The sequence below is a fragment of the Acipenser ruthenus genome, chromosome 57 (assembly GCF_902713425.1).
Source record: "Acipenser ruthenus chromosome 57, fAciRut3.2 maternal haplotype, whole genome shotgun sequence".
NCBI lineage: Eukaryota > Metazoa > Chordata > Actinopteri > Acipenseriformes > Acipenseridae > Acipenser > Acipenser ruthenus.
Genome location: NC_081245.1, coordinates 717,734 through 738,243, shown reverse-complemented (window position 1 = coordinate 738,243; position 20,510 = coordinate 717,734). Strand labels below are relative to the sequence as shown.

At 40.2% G+C, this 20,510-nt stretch overlaps 1 protein-coding gene across 1 annotated transcript; it reads right to left on the bottom strand.

Moving 5' to 3' along the window:
* Window positions 1–3,286: 3,286 nt before the first annotated feature.
* LOC131724803 (zinc finger protein 300-like) lies at window positions 3,287–19,351 on the bottom strand. The gene is made up of 3 exons (XM_059017624.1): window positions 18,495–19,351; window positions 14,348–14,668; window positions 3,287–4,679 (listed from the first exon to the last, which is right to left on the bottom strand). The coding sequence occupies exons 1-3, from the start codon at window positions 18,820–18,822 to the stop codon at window positions 3,973–3,975; spliced, it is 1,356 nt and encodes a 451-aa protein (XP_058873607.1). The 5' UTR covers window positions 18,823–19,351; the 3' UTR covers window positions 3,287–3,972.
* Window positions 19,352–20,510: the final 1,159 nt, after the last annotated feature.

The window sequence follows — 20,510 nt, the reverse complement described above, 5'->3', positions numbered from 1 at the left end:
AAGGAAGAGGAATCTCTTGAGGTTTCTCAAGCTGCTGTTGCAAATAAAGTTGGTGTGTCAATGGCGGATTAATGTATGGGCCCTCAGGGCCGGGGCCACTTAGGGGCCCCCCAGTAAAACTCACTGTAACCAGTGGATCAAAATATAGCAGTAAATAAATACAGCAAAAATGTAGTAATACATAAATATTCTTTAATAGAACATAATAATGGATGAATACAATATCAATGTGTTTGTAAGTATATCAGAATTGTGTTGCTCTCTGCTATCAAATCAACTACAGTACAATGGTTTTCCACAAACTACACACAAACTCGCACCTCGGGCCTCTAATATGCAAATAAGTGATGTGTGATTGGTCAGATGCTAAGAGTGGGCGTGTTGTGAATGGCTACCTGTGTGAACTCGCTAAACAATAGTTACTTGATAAGTTTCTTTAGTTTTGAAAAGATATTTGATTTGAGTGCATGGAGTCGTGGATGTAAACACACACTGAATATTAGCAAGTCTACGTATTTGTTATAATGAAACAAAATCTATTTGGCGTGTCAATATAGGAGGCTGTGTGGTCCAGTGGTTAAAGAAAAGGGCTTGTAACCAGAACACCTGCTGTATTCACTAACCAGTGGCAGGAAACCTAGTGTGTGGAAAAAAGAGCGTGGAAAGCGCAAGTCATTTAAATATTTAAATAAGGGGACATTGCATGAAGACAGTGGGATTCTGTTTTGCTCAACTTATAACACGTCTTTTGATCATTTAAGAAAAGGTACTATTGACAAGCATCTTGACAACGCAGTACACGAAAACAAGAAGATAACATTTGAAGTTCAGGCATTCCAGAACATACCCATACAACGGTTGTGGAGCCATGCCTAACAGTGACACACTCAGATGAGAGTGTCTCCCTAAAGCGTATGCAGCACACAAAGAATATTTAAATGGAAAAATGAATGATTGAGTCTGTTTGTTTTGTATGATGATCAAGGCAACTGCGTTTTGCACATTATTTTCATCCCACAGAGCTTTACAACTGCTAATTCAGAGGAACTTACTGCTTACTTGGTAGATACACTGCGTCTTGACTCTAACCACACAACAGCAGTAGGTCAGGATATCAGGAAGACGCTTGTGGAGAATGTTTGTTTCAATTTCAATAGCGACTCGAGTTCCAACGTTCTTGTAGTCTTCATAGATCCCTGACTGTCTGAGGATGGACGAGGCAGGTGTCTATGCAACACTTTCAGCTATGTTAATATATTTATATAGTCATTGTGTACTTGCGATATTTAAGTAGGCTATGCTTAAAATAGCTTTAAAACACACAGAAGAAACTAAATATCTAATAAATGAATGTACACAGAGTGCGAGCTGAGGTGCAGTCGTAAATACAAGCAATGAAACGTCATCTAATGTTAAAAAAATGATGTTTCGTCAAACACCTTTAGAAACGTAAATAGAGAACTTTTAATTAACTGAGCGAGTGCTTTGCTGTCTTCTGATTAATATTACAAAATGAATCAGAGGGAGATCAAGTTGAACAAACAAACATTTTATTTGATTTGCAGAGTTAAACATAAATGTTTCATTAACAATCACTTTCTCTGATTTGACTGTCTCGCTGGACGCTGCGATTTGGACAAGACCCCCTCGCCCTCCTCCTATGTTTCATTGCTTGCTGATTCAGCAACAAAATAGCCTTTCATAATTCCCCACCACTTCTTCTTCTGCTAATACATTTAGGTCCTGGTCTGTAAACGTTAGATTCCTCACTCGGTCCTCCTTGGCCGCTGTCATTGTGACAAACTCAGAACCTTACTTATTATTATTATTATTATTATTATTTATTTCTTAGCAGACGCCCTTATCCAGGGCGACTTACAATCGTAAGCAAATACACTTCAAGTGTTACAATACAAGTAATACAATAAGAGCAAGAAATACAATAACTTTTGTTCAAGCAAAGTACAAGTGTGACAAACCACAATTCAATAATACAGCAGATAATAGAGATAGTTACATCAGAATGTGATTAAATACAAAGTACCACAGGTTAAACACTTGGCAGATTACAGTATTCTGAAGTACAGGATTAAATGCAGTAAAATAGGGGGCAGATAAGAGCAAAATAAAGCACATTTAAGGAAGGGTGATAGTGTCCCAGGATACAACAGAGGAGTTCTACAGGTGCTGTTTGAAGAGGTGAGTCTTAAGGAGGCGCCGGAATGTGTTCAGGGACCTTTTCTTTCCAGCGACCATATATATATATATATATATATATATATATATATATATATATATTGTGAGGTGGCAGAGAGGGGGTTAAAACCTCTCTGCAGAAAAAACATGTGCGGAATGCACATTTGTCTGGTTTAATTGTTTTGTTTAATTGTTTGTGTTAATTGTTTAATTGTTTTATTGATTGAACATTACCTGCACCTGGCTACTATTGAAAATTGGTGCCAGGTGCAGGGTTTAAAAGGAGAGCAGTCAGTCTGCTCTGGGCGGCTGCTGAAGAGGGCAGAGGCCAGAGGCCGGACTGTGCTGGTGTGTGGGTACAGCCGTAATTTAAAAGAAAAAGGTAGAGTGAATCCTTTTTGTTATGTGTGCTGTTTTGTTTGTTTTTGATGCAGGTAAACAGCTTAGCTGTCCTGTTTAGTTTAGGTTCCTGTTTTGTTTTAGTTAGTGTTTGTTTTGTTTATTTTTGTTTTTTGTGTTATTAAAAATTGCGCAACCGCGCTTAAAAAAAATCAATTTCTGTGTGTTGGGTCAGTGTTTTTAAAGGGGCAACGAACTGTGGTGACTGCGATTTTATTACAATATATATATATATATATATATATATATATACATATATATATATACACACACACATACTATAACACATTGGGGGAGGGGTTGTATTACAGTCAGAGCCTGTCAACAACAAAATTAGGTTTGAGGTGTGAAGCTCAGAATTGACCAAAGCTTAGCATTGACTTGAAAGAGCTGGAGACTTGGTCACTGGTGAGGAGTTACATATAATAATCCTAATGTTAAAACTAAGCGACTCGGCAATGCAGGAGACAAAATTGGAATCTTGTAGATGCAATTACAATCTATTTCATAAATTACTAATGTGACGTAACAAAATCAGAATGGTCAACAAGATGATGAATGGTCCAAACAAGATGGAGAAGTGACTCAGAAATGTCTTCATCTAGACAATGTCGGGAAGCTATACAAAAGGCCAACAAGATGCTCGGATATATATATATATATATATATATATATATATATATATATATATATATATAGTGAAAAGTGTTGAATTTAAAATCAAGGAAAGTAATGTTCAAACTTTACAACGTATTAGTAAGACCTCATCTAGAATATTGTGCTCAGTTCTGGTCACCTTGCTACAAAAAGGATATTGCTGCTCTAGAAAAAGAGTGTAAAGAAGAGCAACCAGAATTATCCTGGGTTTAAAAGGCATGTCGTATGCAGACAGGCTAAAAGAATTGAATCTATTCAGTCTTGAACAAAGAAGACTACGCGGCAATCTGATTCAAACATTCAAAATCCTAAAAGGTATAGACAATGTCGACCCAGGGGATTTTTTCAACCTGAAACAAGGACCAGGGGTCACAAATGGAGATTAGGTAAAGGGGCATTTAGAACAGAAAATAAGAGGCACTTTTATTTTAGACAGAGAATTGTGAGGGTCTGGAACCAACTCCCCAGTAATGTTGTTGAAGCTGCCATCCTGGGTTTCTTCAAGAAGCTGCTTGATGAGATTCTGGGATCAATAAGCTACTAACAACCAAACGAGCAAGATGGGCTGAATGGCCTCCTCTCGTTTGTAAACTTTCTTATGTTCCATCCGTGAGTACATGTTTTTGCTCAGAAGTGATTAGGAGTAACCCTGTTTATCAAGCAAGTTTATTCTTTTGTATTGCTGTATTTGTCAAATTTACTCCTCGTGTTCAGGTGTCCTCAAGTGGCTGAAATTCTGTGAATTCTCTTGTGTCCTGCAAGAGCCTGTAACTGACTGAACTTCTTCCCACATTCAGTGCAGGGATAGGGCTTCACTCTCGTGTGAATTTGATGGTGTCTTTTCAGGTTTGATAACTGACGGAAACTCTTCAGACATTCAGTACATTGATAAGATTTCTCTTTTATGTGAGTCCGCTGGTGGATTTTAAAGGAACTTAAATAGGTGAAACTCTTCCCGCAGTCAGCACAGCGATAAGGTTTCTCTCCTGTGTGAACGCGCTGGTGGATTTGAAGACTTCCTATTCGCGTGAAGCTCTTCCCACACTCAGTGCAGTGATGAGGTTTATCTCCTGTGTGAATGCGCTGGTGACTTTTAAGGTGCGAGAAACGACTGAAACTCTTCCCACACTCAGCGCAGTGATAAGGTTTCTCTCCTGTGTGAACGCGCTGGTGTGATTCAAAATGTCTTAACCGCATGAAACTCTTCCCACACTCAGTGCAGCGATGAGGTTTCTCTCCTGCGTGGTTTTTCTGGTGCACTTTAAGGTTTTCTAACCGACTGAATCTCCTCCCACACTCAGAGCAGCGATAAGGTTTCTCTCCTGTGTGACTGCGCTGGTGGATTTTAAGCCGTGATAAAAAACTGAAAGTCTTCCCACAATCAAGACAAGGAAATGGTGTCCCTCTCGTGTGATTCCCATTAGCAGCTTGGGGGGGGGGAAAAGAAGAAGAGGCAAAGGTTATTGTACAGCATTCTTACACATTCACTCTTCTGCAGGGCTTCCCCTCATAACCATGACCAACTCCTAGAGGGAACTCTGATGAGAATACAGTCAAACCCGCTTAATATCACTCCTGTTCATACCAGCCTCCTTTTATCATCATCACATTGAAATTTGCCAGGCTGAATATAATGGGTGTCAATAAAGACAAATGCTTGAGAATATCAGTTTGATTATCAACACATTATTAATCCAGTTAATATCACTCACATTTACCAGTGACTGATTTCCACCCCACTTAGGAGTAGCAGGGTTCCAAAAAATATAGCGTTATATGTCCCCACGTAGCGTTGCTACAACCGTTTAAAAAATGTACCTGTAATGTTTCTTATCATTGTTAACATCCTGACCATTTTTTACACTTATTTTAAAATCTGTTTCAAAAGTGCTTTTCAAAATATCCGCCCTGGTGGACTGGGGTTGGAGATCTGTCCTCTAAATCACCGTGCTCAGGCTTTTCTGTTCCGTACCACATCACGGATCATTGCTGCTGTGTTACCTGTTTGACAATGTGGGCGATAATCCTGATGCTATCAGTGCATTAGAGCAGACATCTTGAAAACAGACTTTACACAGTTATAAATATAAAAAGTTGTCAGTATGTTAACAATGAAATTAAAAAATGACAGGCATGTTATTTAAACAGTTGAAGCAACACATGGAGACGTTGTAACGTTAGATATTTTTTCAGAACCCCACTACTTACTCTTTAATAAACCAAAAGAGTAAGATCATGTTAAATGCAAGTACTGTATAAGCCCCTTCAGTGCTAGGGGACGTACGTCCTAAAATAAATCTCGCTGTAGCGCCGGCTGTGAGCATCCGATCATTTCAAATTTTATTTTCTATTTTTTTTTTTTTTTAAACAGAGTGTTAAAGGGTTTAAGCTCTCAAAATATGTGAATGGTGTATTGGTCACGTCACCTCCTCTCGTTTGTAAACTTTCTTATGTCAATGTCGGATGCGGAAGTCAAACAAGCAAACAAAAAGGTCTGTATTATATTTTTTTTATAGTGCTTTGATTGGTGCAACTTTTGATGGATACAACATATAGGGGATCTAAGGACCTATGTTTAGCAAACTAAATCTTACTTTCAATAGTTATTTTCAGAACTGATCGATCGCTATTGAGAACATAAGAACATGGGACTTCCGGTGGCTTCCACCCAAGATGGCGGCTTAGTTTGAGAGCTCCCACACTCATCGCACGATTTATTAAAAAAATATACTTATTATTTCAGTGAAGGGCACGTTTTGCTACTAGCATTACACAATGGAGACACCAGAGAAAAGGGATTCGTCAGCCATGGACCCGAATACTCCTTCCCCAACTATGAAAGCCAAGAGTAAAAAAGCCAGTAAGCAGCTACTTACCTTTGAGGGCACAGCACGGAACGCGACTGAGCCCAGCCACGAGGATCCACGGGGTCAGACGCTGCCCTGGCTAACAGAGTCCCAGCTTCATTCGCTGAGAGATTTTATTGTGGAATGCAGCAGGGAGTGTTTAAAAAGCGAAATCACTGCTGTGATTAAAACGGTTTGTACCGAAATTAAGTCCATCCAGTCTCGGCTGCAGCAAACCGAGGAGAAGATTTCCGTTACTTTCTCCACTGTTGACAAGCAGAATAAGCGCGTAGATATTCTCCAGGCTGCCCAGCGCCAAAACCGGGCTAGCATTGAAGAATCTGAAACGGAGATTGCCTTGCTTAAATCTCGACTGGCTGAGTTAGAGGATAGAAACCGTCGATCGAATTTGTGGATCGTGGGCTTGCCAGAGGGTACCGAGGGGGGGGGGACCGAGGGGGGGGGGGACCCTATTGACTTCCTGCAAAAATCCCTACCAATGTGGCTGCCATCTTTGACCGGGCCTACTGAAATTGAGAGGGCCCATCGCATCTATGATGGATCTAGCGCTCGCAGAGACAGGCCTCGCACCTTCATTTTTAAAATACTTCGCTATACTGATCGGCAGCTCATTCTCAGGGCTGCCAGAAATGTAGCTACACCACCCCGGCCAGACGGAAGCTCTCTACTTTTCTTCCCTGATTACTCACCTTTACTGCCCAGCGAAGAAAAAATGTTTCGCCACGGTTCAGAAATCTCTCAGGCAGCTTGGAGTCCAGAACTTCTTGTTATACCCGGCAAAACTGAAGATCATTCACAACGGCCAACCCAGTATGTTTGACTCGGCGAAGGAAGCAGAAAGATTCGTCTTGGGATTATAGAATACTCAATCTATGGACTAAATCTGCTGCATTATTTCAAACAACAGAAATGTGTGGTTTTTTTTGTTTGTTTTTTTTTTTTTCTCGCTTTTGGAAAACACTACTGCTCTAATATGGTTAACTGAACCCTACAGCACGGGATCTGCTTAATCGGGACTGTATGTAAGTTACATCCACATGGTAGTGTATGTTGGGGTGTAATTGTTTTTGTATTACAGTACATCTATCTATATATTGGGATGGGGTTAGTTATGCACTGTTATTTAATTTAATTGTATTGCAATACAGACACCCTGATTTTCTTTTCTAAGTTGTATTAACCTATTATATATTTCTACCTTCCTGAAGTGCATTATGTTTTGGGTTTTTGGGTGTGGGTTTTGCATCTTGGTTCGAAACCACGGAAGCTAATATTTTTTGTTCTGGCAATGAGGGTCACGGCGGCGCTATGAGCTGCTGCTTCTCTCAGCTAGTCAGTTTTGTAAAAATAGTTCTGTGTTTGTTTTTGTTTATCAGATTACATTTATTAGGCAATCGCTTGGGAGCACATTGTTATACCAGTGCAGGGCTATTTAAAACATTTTTTAATTTCGTTTTATTTGATCTGTCCGATGCTAATTCCAGGATATGTTTACTTCTTTCATTGCTGTCTGTAAATTATGCAATCTCTGTTGTACACGCTCAGTACACATGGGAGGAGTGGACCTGTACTGCCTATTTTAAACCTCCATAATGGCTAATTATAATTGTATGTCCTGGAACGTGCGTGGTCTTAACTCACCCATTAAAAGAGCCAAATGTTTTGATTTTTTACATCGTAAAAACGTTACAATTGCATTAATTCAGGAGACCCATCTCAAACCTGCTGATGTCAATAGATTTCAAAATAAACACCATAAAGTAATTGCTCACTCCTGCGCCTTGAATAAAACAAAAGGGGTACTGATTGTGGTTAACAGAAAGATAAATATTACCATTAATAGTTCAAGCAATGATACTGAAGGCCGTTTCTGTCAAGTAATAGCAACACTTAACAGTGTTAAACTGTGCTTAGCATCAGTTTATGCACCCAATGTTTTCGATCCTTGATTTTTTGAGAACATCAGGATTAAGCTATCAGCACTCCCAGATTGTGCACTTGTTGGGGGGGATTTTAATTTGACTTTCAACCCAGCTCTCGATACTTCATCACAGGGCACTGCCCTGTCTCTTACCCCTGCCTCTAAATTCTTTCAAAACTTTGCGCAAGACTTAAATGTACATGATGCTTGGCGTCTGAGAAACAATGGTGTTAAAGATTTCACATTCTTTTCGCATAGACACAAAATATACTCTCATATCGACTACTTTTATATCTCCCCAATTATTATGCATAATATTATTTCCACAGATATATTGCCAATTCTTATTTCTGATCATGCTGCGGTTTTGTATTCATTTGACTTGGTCCCAGGAATTAAGCGTGCTAAACGCTGGCGTTCTAACTCATTCTTAAAACACCTCACAGAGAGTTTGAGAGATTTCCTAGAAATCAATCGTAATACTGCAACCAACCCACATTCATTATGGGAGGTTACTAAATGCTTTATTAGTGGCTGCTGTACAGCCTTTTCTTCTAACTTGAATAAAACACGAAACAAAGACATCCTCCAGCTAGAAACAACTATTTCACAGTTAGAAAAAGAACAGAAGTGTAACTTCTTAAAAAGTAAAGCAAAACAGTTAGCCACCTTAAAGACTGAATTCAAAAATCTTACTAGTAACAGAGCAGAATTTCTGGTACACAAGACAGCTCTATTATGAGCACGCAGAGCGACCTAGCAGATTACTTGCATGGCGATTAAAACAATCCGAACACTTGGCTTCTATTGAGGCAACCAGGGACAGTAATAATGTTGTACTTTCTAAACCAGAGCAGATTAGCAAAGTCTTTCAAGATTTTTATTCTCAGCTTTACACCTCTGAAGCTGGTGCAGACTTGGCAAAAATTGAGGATTTTTTAAATCCATTGGAATTGCCTCAATTAACTGTTGAACAGACGGAGCTCCTTTAACGTTGCAAGAATTAGAGGCAGCAGCTCGATCCATGCAGAAGCGAAAGTCCCCTGGGTTGGATGGCATTCCACCTGAGTTATTGCTGGCAGTATGGGATCAAGTTGGTTCATTAATACTCCATTCTATAAATTTTTCACTGCAAACTGGCTCTTTCCATAGAGATCAGAAATCGGCTTTGATTTCATTGCTTGTTAAAAAAGGAGAAGACCCTTTAGACTGTGCCAGCTACAGGCCCCTTTCACTTTTAAATTCAGATCGAAAATTGTTTGCTAAAGCTCTTTCTAGGCGGTTGGAAAAATATATGTGTAACCTAATACATCATGATCAGACCGGGTTTTTAAAGAGCCGCCTTGCTTCAGACAACATATGGCATCCTTTTCATATTATAGACCAAGCCCCCCATCAACCCGCCTCTTGTGCTGTATTTTCTCTGGATGCCGAGAAGGCATTTGATCGCCTGGAATGGAACTATCTGTGGGCAGTTCTAGAACGCTTTGGCTTCGGCCATTCTTTTATCAATATGATCCGCACTTTATACAGCAATCCTACTGCATGTGTGCAGACCGGGTCAATGTTATCCCCTCAGTTTGCACTCAGCAGAGGTACCCAACAGGGCTGCCCATTGTCACCATTATTATTTGTCCTTTCCTTAGAACCATTGGCGCAAGCTATTAGACAAAGTAACAATATAGCTCCCATTACTGTACAGAGCTCCAAACACCACATATCACTCTATGCTGATGACATTGTATTGTTTCTATCTGATATTTCTGATTCAGTCCCTAACACACTGCATTTAATTGATCATTTTGGTAAACTCTCTGGATATAAATAAACTGGTCTAACCCTTTGCAGTCCATTTATTAAGCGCGCGTCAGGCGCGTCAGATCCAATTTATTTTCACACGCGCAGTTAATTTTAGACGCGCTGTTTAAAATGTATTTTTTTTCCAGTCAAACGGGTTTAAATGGCCCTGCATATCAACAAAGCACTCACTAGGCTTCTCCAGCCCCACCCCACCCTTTCGTTCGCTATCGCTTTCATCTATGTAAGAAATAAATAATAATAATAATAGTCGTACATGCCGATCGATCAACCGGATCATTCGTTTTATCACCAAACTCCTCAATAATGCGATCCAAGTCATTATTTTATTACTATAACATCTGAAAAAAGCTCTGCAAATGTCCATCATAGTCTCTGTGCGCTGACGCACTCAGCCAGCTTGTTTACTATGAACGCCCCGTTATCTGATACCTGATACCATGTATGACTATTCATGAGATACGCCTTTTTTTTTTTTTTTTTTTTCGACTTGTCTCGGCTCCTGTCGCTCCCACTCGGCAATTGAATGGTTTTCTCGGCTTTTTCCGGAGAAAAAACGACTAGAAACCCGTTTATTGCGTTGCTATAATGATGTCGGACCCAGTCCGACAAAGGACCTGAGAGGAATAATTGCAATGTCGGACCCAGTCCGACAATGGACCGGAAAGGGCTAAGTCTGTTTATATGCCTTTGAATCGTATCACCACAACAACTCCTCTTCCCCCTCATATCTCTATTCGGCCGCAGCTCACAGGCTTTACATATTTGGGCATTAAGATATCCCCAGCAGATTCGTATAGAAAATATGCTTTAAAGTTCTAAATAAAATCAAAACAGATCTGACTAGATGGTCTCCATCACAGGTTTCATTTCATGGTAGGATTTCTGTTATAAAAATGAATATACTGCCTCGTATTAATTTCCTATTTTCTATGATCCCCATTTCATTACCACAAAAGTACCTTGAACAAATAAATTCTATTGTAACTGGTTTTATTTGGAAGGGTAGGCGACCCAGGATTCGGTTGACTACCTTGCAGCGCCCTAAAACAATGGGCGGCCTGGCAGTACCCAATTTTAAATATTACTACTGAGCTTTTCAGCTAAGGGTATTTAAAACGTGGCTGGATTCAGGGTCTACAGCTTCTTGGCGACCAATTGAGGAAGCCTTAGTTAAGCCAATCAAACTCCAGGATCTTCTATTTTCTGCCCCTATGGATAGGGCTATTTCTCTTCGATTGGGTCCAATCATTGCAAACTCATTAGTTATTTGGAAGAAAGTTAACCGATTTCTTGGCAGCCCCCCAAAACTTCATAAGCTTTCACCTATACGGAACAATCCCTTTTTACTGACAGGCTCTCAGCCTTCTACTTATCCACCCTGGTCCTCCAGACATACTCATATTCTTAGTGATATCTTTGATGATAATGGCCTTCGCACGTTCCAGGACCTCAAGGATAATCACTCGCTCCCTGGTTTTACCTATTTCATGTACCTCAGACTCCGCTCAGCCCTTCGTGCCTATGGGGTGCCATTGGACTCTATGTTACCTAGCCACCCTGTGACTAATATATTTGCTTCAAGTGTCACTTCAAGAGGCTTAGTTTCTTCTTTATATCACTTTTTAATAGCTCCCTTCCAGTTACCTTAATATGGGATAGAGAGCTTGAAAAACTGGGCGGTAGTCCTGATTGGGAAGCAGTGTGGGACAATGTCTTTTCGTCCTCAAAAAATCTAGCACACCAGCTAATTCACTTTAAACTAGCACACAGAATATGCGCTACACCACACCGACGATTCCAGATGAAGATCGTTTCAGATCCTCTCTGCCATAAATGCACTCAGGGTTGTGGCCGGAACGTATCTGCATATGTTCTGGGAATGTCCTGAAATCGAATGCTTATGGAAGTATGTGGCCACTGTGCTTTCTGACGTGATGGGTGTGAAAGTGCCACTGAGTCCCCGACTGCTCCTTCTCAGCGATGACTCCCAAATGAATATTAGCCTTCAGACACGACGGCTCTTGTTGGCTGGACTAACAGCAGCTAAAAAGTCAATCCTGCGAGGTTGGGTGGAGACAGAGGTACCCTTAGATCGTGTCTGGTTGCACTCATTTGCAGATATTGTGTTGGTGGAGAGAAGTACAGCTAGATTACATCATGCCAGTGCAAAAACTGTAACGGCATGGACAGATGCCTTTTCTTATCTCAGAAGTTTATTTTAATTAGGCCCTAGGCCCTAGGCCCTCCCCCCCCCTTTTTTTTTTTTTTTTACTTGTTTTAGAGCTCCCAATTGTTAGTTTGTATTCATTTGTACTATGCCCAACTATTTTACTTTTTTGTTATGGAAAACAAATAAAAAACTGTTCAAAAAAAAAAAAAAAAGAACATAAGAAAGTTTCCAAACGAGAGGAGGCCATTCAGCCCATCTTGCTCGTTTGGTTGTTAGTAGCTTATAGATCCAAGAATCTCATCAAGCAGCTTCTTGAAAGATCCCAGGGTGTCAGCTTCAACAACATTACTGGGGAGTTGGTTCCAGACCCTCACAATTCTCTGTGTAAAAAAGTGCCTCCTATTTTCTGTTCTGAATGCCCCTTTATCTAATCTCCATTTGTGACCCCTGGTCCTTGTTTCTTTTTTCAGGTCAAAGAAGTCCCCCGGGTTGAAATTGTCTATACCTTTTAGGATTTTGAATGCTTGAATCAGATCACCGCGTAGTCTTCTTTGTTCAAGACTGAATAGATTCAATTCTTTTAGCCTGTCTGCATACGACAAGCCTTTTAAACCCGGGATAATTCTAGTTGCTCTTCTTTGCACTCTTTCTAGAGCAGCAATATCCTTTTTGTAACGAGGTGACCAGAACTGAACACAATATTCTAGGTGAGGTCTTACTAATGCATTGTAAAGTTTTAAATTCAACACTTCTCACAATATATCCAAGCATCTTGTTGGCCTTTTTTTATGGCTTCCCCACATTGTCTAGATGAAGACATTTCTGAGTCATCATAAACTCAGATTACATACAGATTACTGTATACTGTCTCTGTTGTACCATCGCATATGCGGTAGTAACGCAATGCTTGGGCACGCTGTGTTGGACCAATTGCTTCCGACATGTTAGGATACTTGTGGGAGGGTTTAGTCTCTCAAAATGTGTGAATGGTGGATTGATCATGTCAATCAAAATGGTGAATGATTGATGCCTAAACTGGCCTATAGGACTTCTCCGCGTTGTTCAGTCTGGAATCCAATAAGTCAAATAAACAAACAAACTGAAGAGTTTTATATTTCGGATCGTGGTTTGATTTGAGCAAATCCTGATGGCTACAACATTTAGCAGACCCACAGGAGATATTCGTCAAATTTTATTTTCAACAGTTATTTTCAGAACTAATCAGTCGTTATTGATTGCTGTATACTGTCCCAGACTATGCTGCACAATCCGCAGTAAATAATAATAATAATAATAATAATAATAATAATAATAATAATAATAATAATATAAAATATGTTGGTGCCTTAAAGGCTGCGAGTGAGAGTAATCGCTTACAAAATTTTAGGACGTGTGTAGGGGGTTCAGTCTTTCGAAACTATATTTTGAATTTAGTTTTTGTCTACATTTATCGACCCGACGATGTTCTGTTTTAAATGTTTATTATTTATTAATACTAATATTGACACAGCCATGACAGACGCATACCAACTCCTACTTTTTTTATCTCCACAGATAGTTAACATATCAGCAATGCCAGACGCATGCAATTTGTCTAATTAGCATGTTAGGAAATTAATTTGAGGGCTTTAAAAGTGGCACAGAAATTGCGATTTCATTCCCCCCCCCCCCCATTTAATCTGCAATATCTGAATCAGTGGAGTATTGAACAACATTGAAAATTCAGATTGTGCTGAAAAAAAACAATATATAGGTTTATAATTATTATTATTATTATTATTATTATTATTATTATTTATTTCTTAGCAGACGCCCTTATCCAGGGCGACTTACAATCGTACGTTTCCTTTAGAGACGTGTGAGAAATTTGACTTTTAAAGAATTCGATCGAAAATTCAAGAAAAGCTCCAGCACTGGGGGTGGAAAAGCGATTGGCAGCGACAGGGTTAAAAAGTATCTTCTGGTGACACTTAGCAACTCGACTGGATTTGGCATCACCCATTGATGAGTCATGTGATCCCAGCACCACTATAAAGCTGTGGGAGCAGCACAACTGCAAACAGTCTACCAGAAACAGGGAAATGCAAAGATCTAACTGCATTCAGAACAGGCAAGATAGTGGGTGCACATCTAGCAGGGTCACAGCAGCAAGGATAGTTATGTTGCAAGCCATTGACATAGTGGCTGGGCAGCCTCCCTAGCTTAAATTCAGGTAGAATGGCCAAAAATATGAATCTTCAGCACACTTCTAGAGTTTAGTAACCAGTTTCTACAAAAATAATAGACAGCTCAATGTTTCTTGTTTTGTATAATTACCTCTAAATCCCAGTTCACATTCAGGTGGACAATCATCACACAGGCTGGATCCCAGCTGGTTGTTCTCCTCAGGTGTACAGACATTATTTTCAGCAGGAACTTCCTCTGCGATGGGGACACATTCCTGTTCTGTGAATTCCTCTTTAATAGGAACACATTCCAGTCGAGGGACCTCTTCATCTTTAACACATGTCAGCTCTGTAACCTGCTTTAGACTTGCACACCACTCCCGGTGAAAGGACTCCTCTTGTGTGTGAACTGCTTCTATCCTTGGCCCCTCCTGTGCTTCAGATTTAGGCACAGCATGGCTCTCTGTGGGATCTGTGTGAAAGAAAATTGTACAAAATTATAACTTACTTATTAGCCAGGTTCCTCTACAAAGCCAGCCCCTTGTCAGAATTCTACTGAGAGATGTCATTGGGTCATTAAACTGAAACATGAGGAGGTGTTTTTATTTTTTATTTTACTTAAAGCTAAGGAATACAGTGAGTATCCTCTACTAACACAACCAAGTGAATACACTCTTTACACCCAGGAGCTTGACAGTGGAAGTGGACAGCGAGCTACCAGGAAGACAAAGACCAGCCCTGCAGGTGTCTGCTTGAGCTCACTGGGCTCCTGGCCAATAGATACAAATCATGAATGATGACCTCTAGAGACTTCTACTTTTTTAGACACTACAGGATGGTGAGCTGGGGATGAGGCTGGATCCAACATTGTGTCTAAAGTATCTGTGGTAGAGGGGTGATCAATGCCTCAAATTGAAGCTGATTTTCTTTTTTTTTTTTTTAATTAAAAAAATAAAATAAATAATTTCACCCCACCCACATTTCCGTGTTTTATATTTCTGTTTTCTTAAGAGATGTTAGTTTCTGAGCCGTCATCATCAGCTAGATGTTAGTTTCTGAGCTGAGCTGACCCGAGCAAAGAAATTACTTCATACAGCACAGATAGCTTACGTAATTTCCTTGACCACATTTGGTCTTATTTCCCTAGCATGAGACAAAGCACATTCAGAGTTACATTTGCATTTTTTCTTCACTTTTCCAATGTCAGCAGAAACCCAGATAACAAGAAGTTACATTTGCAAACAATGATATCAGTTTTGCTCAATTCTCACAGGCAGCAAAGCGCTCTACCCACACATCACAAGGTCGAACAACAAGACTGGTGATTGCAAACGGCTGATGTGCACCAGCTATGCACAGCTTACTTTTAAGAGTTTATTAACCCTGCGTTGATTTCAGATATTACATTAAACACAGGAAAATCACACTATGTTTACAGACAGTTTTAATGATGTCTTTACCATTTAAATGGGAAGCATAACTAACAGTAGTATAATGGAAAAGGATCAAAGGCTGATGAAACAGTAAGAGCTTCTGCAATTTAACTGGAACAATGTGTACCCTGTCCCACACAAGGTGCGTGGTTATCAGAAAAAGCCTACGTGTTGCATTAGTATAGTGTATTATTATGCGTTCTGCAACACTTCCCTAAAGTTATAGCATGTTAACAAAAGTAAATGGTTTTAGAACTAGTTTCAATCGGTTTGATTATGGTTTGTATATGGCCTCAAAACAGCTTATTAAGCAGAAACAATTTATGTGAAAACAATAGTGTTCTCTGTCCCAAGGTGACAGCTGCACTCTGAGATATTATTATTTATTTGTTTATTTAGCAGACGCCTTTATCCAAGGCGACTTACAGAGACTAGGGTGTGTGAACTATGCATCACCTGCAGAGTCACTTACAACAACGTCTCACCCGAAAGACGGAGCACAAGGAGGTGAAGTGACTTGCTCAGGGTCACACAATGAGTCAGTGGCTGAGGTGGGATTTGAACCCGGGGACCTCCTGGTTACAAGCCCTTTTCTTTAATCACTGGACCACACAGCCTCCTATATGAAAAGCCAGTCACTCCCTACAAGGCCAGGGCAATATATAGGCAAAAATCCTTACACATGCTTGTCAAGGTTAAGCCACCTAATACTAGATTTGTGCCGGCTACTTAATATAAAAAAATAACAATTATTATTTTCGGGTATAATCATTCAGTACATTGTTGGCTGTGTTATTGTACTCTCAAGGCGATATATAGTACATAATACTTATACAACACACATGCACCCAAAAAAAAAGTGTATTCCTTTTGTTGCAATATCATAAAATATGTACCCAGGTGCTTGTCAGAGATATTGGGAGTTCATGTGAGGCTGTACGCCTTTAAGAAGAAAGCCATGATGGGATAGCAACTGAAATTGTCAGCTGATATACAAATGCTTAAGTGCAGAGAGGTGCTGTATGTTATTAATACCAGGTGAATATGGTAACCCCAGTTTCATGCAACAGTTGTGACGGTGACCAAGCGTGTGCGAGTACTCTTGTGTAAAAAATTGTTAAAAATGAACAGTTGCATTTCATGAAACTTAGAACAAGAACAGCGAAAACATAAACACACACTTATGGTTTGTGTGTTGCACACGTGCATCAATAAAACACCCTGAAAACGTAATTATTTTAATGAAGGGCTGTAATGCAGCAAAAACCTCAATAATTAAACAAAAAAGGAAGTGAAAAAGGCTACCATACCAAGCTGATTTTTTTGGGGGAACTCCAACAAACCTGTGTCATCTTTCACCAGATAATATCATAGGGTGCTGTAACCGAAATACAAAGATTCTTAGTTGTAAATCTCCCTCCCGACCTGTGAGGGCGCTAAGCAGCGAGAACAGAGTTCTTTGGACGGGCTGGCCTGACAGTTCTTTCCCAGGGTTCAAGGAAGTTAGCCAGCCAGGAAGGGGGCGAGACTCCATTGCAAGAACGCATTGACCCGGAAGGGAAACGACGTGGCGGCCGCAGATTGGAGAGGCGGCTGCACTCGTTTACCAAGGGGTCATGTGTGACGGCATAAAAGGGGACGGAGAATCGTAATCTGTTCCTTCGCATTGGTTTGTATTTATAAACTGAGAAGGACTGTGAGAGACCCCGTTCCAAAAGGTAAAAAGTACAGTGAGTGTTTTGTCTGTTTGGTCTTGCATGTTACCAGACAGCTAACACAGTTCCAGAGCTGTCGCCAACGGCCAGCACTAAGCCGGAACATCACTTCACCAATACTCACTAAATAAAAACATACATGGCTAAAAATCGATGGCACAGGGTATGTATCTAAAATTCAAATTATTATTATTATTATTTGTTTATTTAGCAGACGCCTTTATCCAAGGCGACTTACAGAGACTAGGGTGTGTGAACTATGCATCAGCTGCAGAGTCACTTACAACTACGTCTCACCCGAAAGACGGAGCACAAGGAGGTTAAGTGACTTGCTCAGGGTCAAACAATGAGTCAGTGGCTGAGGTGGGATTTGAACCGGGGACCTCCTGATTACAAGCCCTTTTCTTGAGACGTAATTGTAAGAGACTCTGCAGCTGATGCATAGTTCACACATCCTAGTCTCTGTAAGTTGCCTTGGATAAAGACGTCTGCTAAATAAACAAATAATTAAAAAAAAAATCAATTCAGACTCCTAGACGCCCCCGGTTGAAAACCCCGGATTTAAAGTACCTCTCAGCTAACCTGAGACAGCTGTGTGTGATTTACTGTGAGAAGGCCGGTATAAAAGCCCTGAGTAAACAAGCCTGTGTGGCTGAGCGAGGGTGAGGACCTGTTTAGAGGCGAGTCCTGACAAAGAGACTGTATTACTGAATCAGTGAACTTGAATCTGTGTTTTTGTAACTTTATTATTGTTAATGTTTGGATTTTGTCAGCAAGCAGATTAGCTATCTGACAGCCAATTAGTCTCACTGGCACTATAGGCTTGTTCAATTTACCAAACAGTTTACCCTTTACAAGACCAGAAGGATAGCCATTTCAGTCTCTTTATTAGACTGGGCAAGGTTTACCAATATAAAATAGTACTTTCTTGTAGTTTGTAGAATACTCTTTTAAATCATAATTAGACTAGGTGGTATTACAAACATAGACTAGTACTTTCTTACACTCTAAAGAATTAATTAGATTGGTCTGCTATTAGGACAGTAGACTTTAAAAGTGTATGAAGAGAAATTAAAACAAACAATACTGACTAATAAGTTATAAAGAGTTGGCATGACCAAGCAATACCATCAAAAAAAATCAATCTTACCTTGAAATAACCCCTGGTTCTCGTTCCTCTGAAAGTCTTGTTCATTGCAGTCGGGGTTCATGTTTCTGAGAGGTTGTTTAATGTCTGCATCTGCAGCGTTCATGCATTCCCGCACCGCTTTCAACTCGCTCTCTGATATTTCCAATCTCAGCTTCAGACTTTCATTCTCTTTCTCCTTTCCAGCCATTTCCATTCGGAATTCAGTGAATTTGCCGCCGACAACTTTTGTGATTTGGCACAAGACGGTGTCTACAGCCGCTTTCACTGCGTGCTCGATGGTAGAGGCGAGCTCGTCTTGAAAGAACGACACGGAGACGCTGACGTCCATCTTCACTGGTTTCAGTTTGAGGCTCCTCTTTTTTATTTATTTTTATTCATATAAAATCCGCACTTCTGATGTGATAAAGAAAGAAATCAAACAGCAGACTCGTTTGACTTTGCAAGCAGTAATTTTCGTCTTTGAGAATCCTGCCGAGCTCTGCTATCGCGTTTGTTTTCTCAGAACAAAAATGGCAAGTTCAACTTCCTTATCTGTTCTTAAATTAAACAGAAGAGGAACTATATGTCTCAGAACTCCATGTAGGTAATAAACGTATAAAAATAATAATTAGGAAGCATTTTAACCCAGCCTAATACTTTAAACAGCAGATGATAAACTCACAAGCAGCTGTAATATTATCTCTCTCTTCCCAGCATAAGCAAACGCTTCTATTTCCCGAAATGAAATGCAGCGTCACTAGCAGTGGGCGTGGCTGGTCGGAACCGTCGCGTATTATTGGCTGTAGAAACTCTACTAACCCAGCTTGCGAATTCGATTGGCGGGATCGCGTTGAGAAGAGGAGGTTATGAAACTGGGTACCGGAGTTCGCCATGTGGGATCCCAGTGCGTTGTGTTTTACTGTGCAGTATCCTCTGGTGGCTCTGCAGTGGCGCCAGTTTCGCCTCTCTGCTTTGTATTTTGAATATGCTGCTCGCCACTTGTGTTTTGTTAGATGTATTAACGGATAAGGCTGTTTTGTTTTCTTTTTTTTAATGGTTTTAATTGAAGTGGCGGTGAGTTGGCGAGAGAGAGATGCTTCTCCTAATTTAAAGGGCAGCAGTGTGGAGTAGTGGTTAGGGCTCTAGACTCTTGCCCGGAGGGTCATGGGTTCAATCCTAGGTAGGGGACACTGCTGCTGTACCCTTGTGCAAGGTACTTTACCTAGATTGCTCCAGTAAAAACCCAACTGCATAAATGGGTAATTGTATGTAAAAGTAATGTGTAAAAAAAACTAATGTAATTGTATGTAAAAATAATGAGATATCTTGTAACAATTGTAAGTCGCCCTGGATAAGGGCGTCTGCTAAGAAATTAATAATAATAACATTGGTATTTTAGTCATACTGCAGTACAGTACAGAACACATCAATTTCAAAACGCACTTTGAATACTGAAGTTCAGATTACACGTACATCTACAGGAGAGATGTTTGATGCGGTCGTGCCATCGTTATCAAGGCACTGGCCTCGGCTAAATCATAATGATTTATTTAGCCTCTCTTACACGTTGCTTTGTCGCAAAATAAAATGCATTTCATTCCTCGTTGCATGCATGCATTCATTCCCACGTCCCGCTGGTATCGATACTAGCCTCTGAGCTTCAAAATCTTTACTGTAATTGCAGACTAAAAGACTACGAAACGACTTATTAGCGACTTTTTTGTAACAAGATGAGGAACATTAATACTGTGGATTAGAAAGAAGTACGTATCAGCTTAATAAGGAATTACACATTCCGTTGGTAGTCCGCAGTTTAGCGAAGCCATCTTAATATTCAAATTCTAAACCGCTAGTGGAAGCGGCTTGAGTTGCAAGCTGCAGTTTAGCGGAACCAATTGATGCACTTTTTACAATTCTATAGAAGACGCCACGTTTTCAATATTATTAGATCATTTTAGGTAGGAGTTTGGAGGGTATTGCCCTCGATAGACGCATATTGTAGCGATCTCGATTGACGCAGACAGGCGCATCACACAG

Coding starts and splice junctions, on each gene's coding strand:
- LOC131724803 (XM_059017624.1), bottom strand. CDS start 18,822: ATGGACGTCAGCGTCTCCGTGTCGTTCTTTCAAGACGAGCTCGCCTCT. Junction 14,669..18,494: donor GAACCAGGGGTTATTTCAAG/GTAAGATTGATT, acceptor TCTTTCACACAG/ATCCCACAGAGAGCCATGCT. Junction 4,680..14,347: donor ATGTGAACTGGGATTTAGAG/GTAATTATACAA, acceptor CCCCCCCCCAAG/CTGCTAATGGGAATCACACG.